The 10,000-nt window shown below is 48.7% G+C and overlaps 1 protein-coding gene across 1 annotated transcript in view; it reads right to left on the reverse strand.

The window, feature by feature from the left end:
- shank3a (SH3 and multiple ankyrin repeat domains 3a) overlaps window positions 1-10,000 on the reverse strand; it is a 159,436-nt gene that overhangs the window by 23,533 nt on the left and 125,903 nt on the right. The window contains exon 13 of the mRNA XM_060061538.1: window positions 1,096-1,171. Coding sequence (XP_059917521.1) covers window positions 1,096-1,171 — 76 coding nt within the window. The remainder of the gene's footprint in view (window positions 1-1,095; window positions 1,172-10,000) is intronic.

A 10,000-nucleotide genomic window follows, 5' to 3' on the forward strand; every position in this document is an offset into this window, starting at 1 on the left:
TAATCATTAAGCATGTGTGTCTTTACCCCGAATACAGGAGCGCCTCAGGGCTCTGTTCTCAGTCCCCTCCTGTACTCCTGTGTTTCCACATGACTGTGTGGCAACTAACATCTTGGATGTCATCATCAGATTTGCAAAAGGACACCATCGCCCTGGGTCTCATCACATAGCCATGAGACAGCCCACAGAGACAGCATTTGAATGGCCTGGCTACGTGGTGCCAAGACAACAACATTTCTTTCAACGTCTGCAAAATCAAAGGGATGATTGTGGACTTCAGGAAGCCGTGGGAGGGGCATTACAGGAGCATTCAGCCATAGACTACAAACTATTTCCCCTCACAGGCCATCAGGCTCCTGAGCGACCACCATTGCATCTGATTGGTCTTTATTGTATGATATATATATTTAGTATATTTCTGTTTTGAATAGTTCTATTTTATTGTTCATAACATGGTCAACTCTGTGGTGTCGAAAGTATTAAAATGTCCAGATAGGTCCTGAGTTATACTGTGCATTTGAAAAAACAACATATTTGAGGCAAATGGATGCTACGACATACACATATAGACAGTCAAATGCACGCTGTAATTAGCCAATTACAAACAATATTTTATATACATGTAAAATATAAAATATAACAAAAATATAACAATATTTTACATGTCCTGCATTACTGGGCAGCTACCTTTAGGTGGCAGCAGAATGGCAGTGCCTGGAGATGGAGTGAGAGTACATGGAGGTTTCTCTGAGATAATCCATTGACTTCATAAAGCAGGCTGTGAGATCAGCACTAAGGGTGGTCAGATGGAGTGTTGAGGAACCATTATGGATGATAACGCAGCCTCATCTATATCATTCAGTGGTTTTAATCCTTGACACAACGTCTAACTGTGATTAAAAAAAAGGAGCTATCAAGGTAAGAAATCCATGTCAGTTTCAATCCGTTATTAAGAATGAAATTAAAAATAATACTAATTTTGGTCATTAAACTATGCTTTTCTTGCACGAGGCATTAGCAGCGAATCAAAGTGTTGAGGCGTGAAACGGAAGCACTCAGCCGGTTTAAGAGGGCACAGTGTCTGCAGAGAGCTACCTGTATGAGGTGAAGTTGTCGTAGGATCCCACAGTGTAGTGTCTGAACAGCCTCTTGGTACGGTCCTCTCGCGTCTCTGCAACACACAAAGGGACCATGATCAGTGACTAAATCAGACCACCCTGTTCTAACCCGGAGCAAATCACACAAAAACATTTTTCCAGCACTAAAAACCTTTCTGGTGCTCTACAGATAGTATGTTTTGGTCTGCGAGTAGCAGAGGTCAGTGTTTTTCCTGTGTTTGTCTGAGCGATGGCACACACAACCACAGAGAACACATTCAGACATCATTAGCACCACTTTCACTGACAAACACCTGAGCAACTCCCAAAAAACACAGTTGACAACAATGCAGTTGGAGTCTATCACCGAGTACCATTTTCCTTCGACGATGGCCATACACTCCCGCATTAAGCTCTGTACCCATGCTACCTTATGTGATAAGCGCCTGCCAGAAAATGCACAGATCTTTCCCGCGCGATTCTCACTCCCACACTGCTGAGGCGTGTGCAGAGACAGCGCGTTGCCTTGGAGATGGAATCATTAGTGGTCCTGTCGTTCCATATAAAGGTTCTGTCATAGGAGAGGAGAAGGAGGAAGGAGGTAGGAGACAGATTGTAGAGCAAGCCTTGGGTGTCGATGTTCTTGGAGGAGGGGGGCCAGGGTGTGAGCGGAGGGCAGCAGGGGTCAGAAGACGCAGATGGAGAAGCAGAGTCAACAACGCCGCTTCTAGCTTATAAACTTAAACAGACTCTAAATAAAACTAAATCAAAGAGCCAAGAAAGAGAACCAAATGGACATAGTGTTCCAGGGTTTTGTGTGTGTGGTTGTGTGTGTGTGTGTGTGTGTGTGTGTGTGTGTGTGTGTGTGTGTGTGTGTGTGTGTGTGTGTGTGTGTGTGTGTGTGTGTGTGAGTGAGTGACTGACTGACTGACTGACTGAGTTTGTGTGTATGTGTTTGAGTGTGTTTGTTTCTTTGTTAAAAAATGCATGTCGACCTATGTGTAGAGATGTAGTATGTATATTAATGGTACTCTTTAGCTGATGCTGTTATCCAAAGCAACTTACAGGGGATTCTGATAAATGTCATTAGGGAGGATGTAGGAGAAAGGTACACTACAGGGGAGACAGTCCATCACAGCAAGTACCCTTTATTTCAGGAGTTGAACACTTTCCAGCCCCCTATATGTGTGTGTGTGTGTGTCTGTGTGCATGTGTGTGTGTGTGTGTTTGTGTATCTGTGAGTATGATATGCACTATCAGTCACTTGGTAATGCAACTAATTTATCAAGTCTGTCATGGTGACTGAATATATATTCAGGGTGCATTCACACCCACCCACACACACACACACACACACACACACACACACACACACACACACACACACACACACACACACACACACACACACACACACACACACACACACACACACACACACACACATTAATGTGCAAAATTGCTTTGTAACAGCCGGCCGCCATGCCTATAGGCTCCATAACGCTGTACGGTGGCTTGTGGAAGCTGAACCCAGACTCTGGGTACAGACAGTATAGAACCCTGGAGTCCACAGACAGACAGGCCTGTCTCCGTGATTCCACACAGAAGGGAAGGCCTGGCACCAGATGGAACCCATGGTCCAATCTGGATCAGCCCGACAGCATCTGGGACCGGGCTTTATGTGGATCAGTTGAGGGTGTGAATAGAGAGAGAGAGAGAGAGAGAGAGAGAGAGAGAGAGAGAGAGAGAGAGAGAGAGAGAGAGAGAGAGAGAGAGAGAGAGAGAGAGAGAGAGAGAGAGAGAGAGAGAGAGAGAGAGAGAGAGAGAGAGAGAGAGAGAGAGAGACAGAGACAGAGACAGAGACAGAGAGAGAGACAGAGAGAGAGAGAGAGAGAGAGAGAGAGAGAGACAGACAGACAGACAGACAGACAGACAGACAGACAGACAGACAGACAGACAGACAGACAGACAGACAGACAGACAGACAGACAGACAGACAGACAGACAGACAGACACACATACTTAGACGCAGTTAGATACACACACACACACACACACATTCAGTCACTCAGTCACTGTCTTACTCGCTCACACACAGACACACACACACACACAAACACATACACAGTGGTTATTTCCCATTGTTGTTGGCCCTGTGACCGGTACAAACTGTTCCACTGTTCTACTACATCTCCGAAGTACAAAAAACACTATGTGACTATTCAGCAATAATTTTTTTTAAATCCATCAGATGAAAGACACATTGTCACAATCAATGTACGTTCGCCGTCGCCTAGCCACACTCAATCAATTCAAGTTGCAAACCACTGTGTTTATAATTGAAATGTCTAAAACAGACCAAGACAAAGACGCAGTACGGTGTGGTGTGGTGTGGCTTGGTTCCCACTTGCACAGAATCACTTTCCCAGACGTTCCTCACACACTACGTGAGGGCTTGTGTGTCATATGTCTGTCAAGGTTTCTCCGAGCTCTCCTGCTAGGTGACACATAGCTGACCCATTTTCACTTTCACTCTCCAACTCTCTCTCTGTCTCTCGGTGTATGGATGTGTGTCTCTCTAACACTCTCTCCCTCTATTTCTCAATATAATTTGATTAAATATGATTGCTTTATTGTCATGACTATAGCTGTACCTATAGCTATATATTCATATAGAAGAGAAGGGATTTTTTTCGTCCTTCCAAATGGGATTTAAATACGCTCCCGATAGTCAGGGTGACAGAGGGGACAGTGGCAGGAAAAGCAGACACAGAACAAAAACATCCGTTATCTGTGAGATTCAGTGTCTGTCCCTCACACACACACACACACACACACACACACACACACACACACACACACACACACACACACACACACACACACACACACACACACACACACACACACACACACACACACACACACACACACACGAGGAGATCCAAACAGACAATACTATCAGTGGGATAATAGTCCAATTCAATGGCATCAATAATGCGCTGCTGAGATAGAAACTATAGCTGCTTGTTTGCCACCAGTGTGGTGAAGCGCGGGTCCGAAGGTGAGCCTGAGACGGAGAGTTTGGTTCAGCCAAGGTTCAGCCACGATTAAGACCCTCTGTTAATCATGACTGGCAGGCATGGGAAGTGCATACAGAGAGGAAGAGTTTCTTCCCATTCCGGTGGAACGAACAGGTTGTGTTCGGTGACTAAGTGCACAGGGTATTTTATTTAGATGGGTTCCAAGGGACACTTTGCTACGGAACAGGACCATTGGATTTTGCTTCCGGCTCAATGATACTTGAATGTGGACTGAAGATGTTTGGGATCAATTATCATTTATGTGTGATCAGATATTTGGGGAAAAACACCATTTGTACGGTGAATGCCTTACTGTACTGTACTGTATTTATTCATGATGTTTTATATTTTCTTGCAGACATTTACTCTGTTCTCTTTCTCCAAACATTTAGCTATGCAACTGTAAGTAGTTCAAATCATTTTGCCAATAAAATACGACCAACCTATTATTTTTCTGCAGGGCTTTGACTTGAGATTTTCCAATCGTTTTTCTTCCCCCGACAAAAGTCACAGAAACTCAACAAAAACCACGACCCCCCTCACCAGGGTGGTCGTGGTCGTTTAGCTATGCAACTGTAAGTAGTTCAAATCATTTGGGGTGGGGGTCACAACTCCACTCACCGGGGTGGGGGTCACAACTCCACTCACCGGGGTGGGGGTCACGACGGTCGGCGCGAGGCCGCTGCGCCTTGACGACGGTTGCCGTTGTGTCCATCCTGCTGCTGCTGCACAACAACACCACCATCGCCACGACAACCGACGGCTCTGCCGACGGCCCCGGCGGGCCGCAACATTCCATGTCTCAGCAGAGCCGATCGCGGCCGCTTCCACGGCAACACGATGTTCTGACGACGCGGTGCCCCCCGGACGCGGAGCCCCGCCTGCTGAGCCCCGAACGACCCCTCTCCTCCTGACCCTCCCCTGCCGCCCTCCCCCGGGCGGCGTGGGGGTCCTCCTCCTCCTGACCCTCCCCTGCCGCCCTCCCCCGGGCGGCGTGGGGGTCCTCCTCCTCCTGACCCTCCCCTGCCGTCCTCCCCCGGGCGGCGTGGGGGTCCTCCTCCTCCTGACCCTCCCCTGCCGTCCTCCCCCGGGCGGCGTGGGGGTCCTCCTCCTCCTGACCCTCCCCCGGGCGGCGTGGGGGTCCTCCTCCTCCTGACCCTCCCCCGGGCGGCGTGGGGGTCCTCCTCCTCCTGACCCTCCCCTGCCGTCCTCCCCCGGGCGGCGTGGGGGTCCTCCTCCTCCTGACCCTCCCCCGGGCGGCGTGGGGGTCCTCCTCCTCCTGACCCTCCCCCGGGCGGCGTGGGGGTCCTCCTCCTCACCGCCACGCTTCATTGCGTTTCCCATGCGGCGCCTCGACACTGCTCCCCCATTACTCCACTCGGCTCCTCCTCCTCCACACTCCCGCTCTGTGATGGCGGCGGATTAGTGCTGACCGACACTCCTGGTGTTCACGTCCTCCACCGAGCCGCCTCGGCCCGGTGGAGGACGTGAACACGCTACCAACACGGATGGACACCACACGCGCTCGCACGTCGACTGCTACCCCAGCCGTTCCCTTCCTCCCCGTCGCTCCTCTCCGGGAGTCGGTTGGCTCTGTTCTCTGACGTGTCGAGTTGTCTAAGAAGCGGACGCCCGGGACTATAAATACCTTTTTTAAATAAATACGTTTTTGTTTTCTAAAAAAAGGAAGGAGCCTTGAGTAGTTTGATTTGAAGACGAGGCAAAATGAAGACAGCGTAGAGGCGCCTTTAAACACAGCGCCTGGGAGTCAAGGTCAAGATGAGTGCACATGTGTATTGTACAGGCACGCACACCCACACACACAGACACACAAAGGCACGCACACACAGCGACTGGCTCGGAGGAACATGGGCAGAAACAGGTATTCAGGAAAAAAAGTGACGCAGAGAAGATATTATGAGTGTTACATACATGGAGCTAAAAAGTGAGACAGTGAACGAGAGGGGAGCAGCGAGAGTGAACGAGAGTGAATAGAGACTGATGGAGGGATAGACTGCACTCACACTCAAGAAGAGTGAGTGCAAGATATAGAATGAGGAGGAGTGTGTTTAGTCATGGCCAGCAGAAGGGCATGTCCATGTACTTCCGTGCAGGTGTGTGTGTGTGTGTGTGAGTGTGCGTGTTTGTGTATGTGTGTGTTTGTGTATGTGTGTGTGTGTGCATGTTTGTGTGTGTGTGTGTGTGTGTGTGTGTGTGTGTGTGTGTGTGTGTGTGTGTGTGTGTGTGTGTGTGTGTGTGTGTGTGTGTGTGTGTGTGTGTGTGTGTGTGTGTGTGTGTGTGTGTTTGTGTGTGCGTGTGTCTGAAAGGCCTGTTGTTACCCAGTGTGCCTCCTTGTCAAACGTGATTTGTATTGACGACACAGCAGTGGGCTGCTTAAGCTTTGATTCACTGTTCAAATAGTGCTGCCATCTATTATGATTTGATATGGATCACTCCACCACTGGCAGAGTGAAACACAGCCTACACACACACACACACACACACACACACACACACACACACACACACACACACACACACACACACAGGGTGAGAGAGAGAGAGAGAGAGAGAGAGAGAGAGAGAGAGTACGAGTGAGAGAGTCAGAGTGAGAGAGGGTCAAGTACAAGAGGTGGCTCCACACACTTCACTGATTTCTGATTAAAAGGTGAGAAGAGGACATCACTCTGTCTTACCTGTCACAAAAAAAGAAGCTAACACACACACACACTCCTAGCAAACAAACAAGCACAAAAAGGTACACATACACATATATATGAACACAAACACAGGAACCACACAATGCATACAATCTTCATTGAACACATCACACACAACACACACACACACGCACGCACGCACGCACGCACACGCACGCGCGCACACACACACACACACACACACACACACAGGCACACGCCAACACCCACACACGTTAAATGTATAGGTAGACAACATAACGGATCTCCATTACAGAAAAAGAGAAGGAATCCTGAATTGGCAACCAATAACACAGACTCAGCTAAAGTTCACCACCAAAGGCACATCTTCCAGCTGGTGCTTTATACCTTTCTCTCTATCTCCTTCCCTCTCCCACATTCTCTCTCCTACACTCTGTCTTCTCCCCCTCTCCTAGACTCTCTCCTCTCCTAATCGGTCTCCTCTCCTAGACTCTCTCCTCTCCTACTCTCTCCAAGCTCTTCTATTCTAGTCTCCATCTCCTCTCTCTCTCTGTATCTCTCTCGCTCCTCTCCTACTCCTTTGCTCTGTCTCTCTCCTCTGTCCTTATCATACCTTCTCGCTCTGCTCTCTCCCTCTCCTGCTCTCTTACTCTCCCTCTCTTACACACTCTCCCTCACTGTCTTCTTCTAATAAGATGGATTAGTTGGCTATGGTAATCTACCTGCTGACTCCACACACTTACACTTAGCACAGTCCACAATTACCTTGCATGTGGGTGTAGGTGTGTTTGTGTGTGCGTGTGTGTGTGTGTGTGTATGTGTGTATCTGGGTATATGTGCGTAGGTGATTATATGTGCGTGCCTGTGAGTCTGAGAGAGCATGTGTGGCTGTGTGTATTTTTCCTTGGCACTTGCATGTGTGTAAAAGAAGATACTATCTGATTTGCATAATCCTGCTTCCTGCCCTGCTCCCCACTCAACCCATTAAATGCACTCGTTACCGGATCACAAATGGGGCCTGCAGTCAGTTCCAAATGAGAGACAACAGCTCATTAAAATTCACTTTTATACCTTGTTAGCTCATTTCTTCAATTATATTCTGTATCTTGAACAATACAATTCATTTTGCATTCAAATATGTTCAGCTCATGCCACCCTCAAATATATAGTAATGCAAAACTGTTTGTAAGGACATCCGCAAATTGTTCGTGCCTCGGCCGAAACCGACGGCCACACCAGCAGCATTCTGTACCAGTTGCAGGCGAGCAATGGCAGACCCGCTAACCCCCATATAAAGAGCAGTGCAGTAATCCAGCCGGGTGGCCACAAAGACGTGGATTACTATTTCAAAGTGCTGTTAAATCATAGTGATATAGTCATATTGCCATCATATTGACACCAAACACACCTTTAGAGACCATTTTGTCCAAAAAGGTCACCAGGATAACTAAGGAGACCAAAGCGTAGACTGCAGAATAATTTGGTTTACAAACGACATGAGGCTGGCAGATTTGCCTCCTACAGAGCATCGCCATTGTTTACAATTTTAGCAAACAGCAGTGGGAACCAAAGCAGATCCATATTTGGCACATTGAAGCCGGGATTTGAATGGAAGCCTTGCACCAGGTTATGGCTTAGTCATCATATTTTTTTATAAATAATATAACTGTCAATCTGGACCACTTAAAATACATAATATGGGGGTTAGCTTGACACCAAGATCTTAACCCTAAGAAGAGGGTTCGGATGGCTCGGAGGTCATTTCTCTGTTGCGACCAACAGCAAACCTCCTAAAGGTCGCCAGAGGAAGTGCATAGTCTCTGCTGCCTGAGTCTCACTAACAAACAGTCCATGAAAAAGGAGCTCTCTGTTTTGTGCCTTGTTTGTTACCGGTTCACTTTAACAGATGTCCAGAGCATCAACGACAACCATTCCTTAGTCCTGGGCCGAATCCACGTAGACGGTGTCTTTTACATTGCTAAGAGTTTTTTTTTTGCCATCTCTGGCCTTGTCAACACATTGGCCTGTTGAAATGGTTATAAGCACCAGCCATCACACTGCCTCTGGAGAAGAGATAGGGATTGCCCGTCACTATTAAGGTGAAAATGAGCTTGAACATCCGGATATAAACACAAGAGACATCCGAGCAAAACATAGAGATAAGATAAGATGGAGAAAGGGAGATTTACAAGACAAAAGGGGAGATTGTGGAGAGGGAATGAATAGATGAAGGACAGGGAAAATACAATTGGGTCAGAGCAAGAGAGAGCGAGAGAGAGGGAGAGCGAGGGAGAAAGAGAGAGAGAGGGAGAGCGAGAGAGAGAGCGAGAGGGAGAGAGAGAGCGAGCGAGAGGGAGAGCGAGCGAGAGGGAGAAAGAGCGAGAGGGAGAGCGAGCGAGAGGGAGAGCGAGCGAGAGGGAGAGCGAGCGAGAGGGAGAGAGAGAGCGAGAGGGAGAAAGAGCGAGAGAGAGCGAGCGAGAGGGAGAAAGAGCGAGAGAGAGAGCGAGAGGGAGAAAGAGCGAGAGGGAGAGAGAGAGAGAGAGAGAGAGAGAGAGAGAGAGAGAGAGAGAGAGAGAGAGAGAGAGAGAGAGCGAGCAAGAGGGAGAAAGTGCGAGAGGGAGAAAGAGCGAGAGGGAGAAAGAGCGAGAGGGAGAAAGAGCGTGCAAGAGAGAGAGACGAGCACAGAGATGTGCGATGCAGTGTAGGGACAGGTGTCACCGACCCGACAGCCAACTTCCTGTCAGAGGGACGTAACGCCTGTCAAGCGCTCCAGCGGCAGAGTGAAACACACTCACCCTCTCACCACCACTGGCAGAGTGAAACACAGCCTACACTCACCCTCTCACCGCCACTGGCAGAGTGAAACACACTCACCCTCTCACCACCACTGGCAGAGTGAAACACACTCACCCTCTCACCGCCACTGGCAGAGTGAAACACACTCACCCTCTCACCACCACTGGCAGAGTGAAACACAGCCTACACTCACCCTCTCACCGCCACTGGCAGAGTGAAACACACTCACCCTCTCACCACCACTGGCAGAGTGAAACACACTCACCCTCTCACCGCCACTGGCAGAGTGAAACACACTCACCCTCTCACCACCACTGGCAGAGTGAAACACACTCACCCTCTC

This window comes from Gadus macrocephalus, chromosome 9 (genome assembly GCF_031168955.1).
Source record: "Gadus macrocephalus chromosome 9, ASM3116895v1".
Lineage (NCBI taxonomy): Eukaryota > Metazoa > Chordata > Actinopteri > Gadiformes > Gadidae > Gadus > Gadus macrocephalus.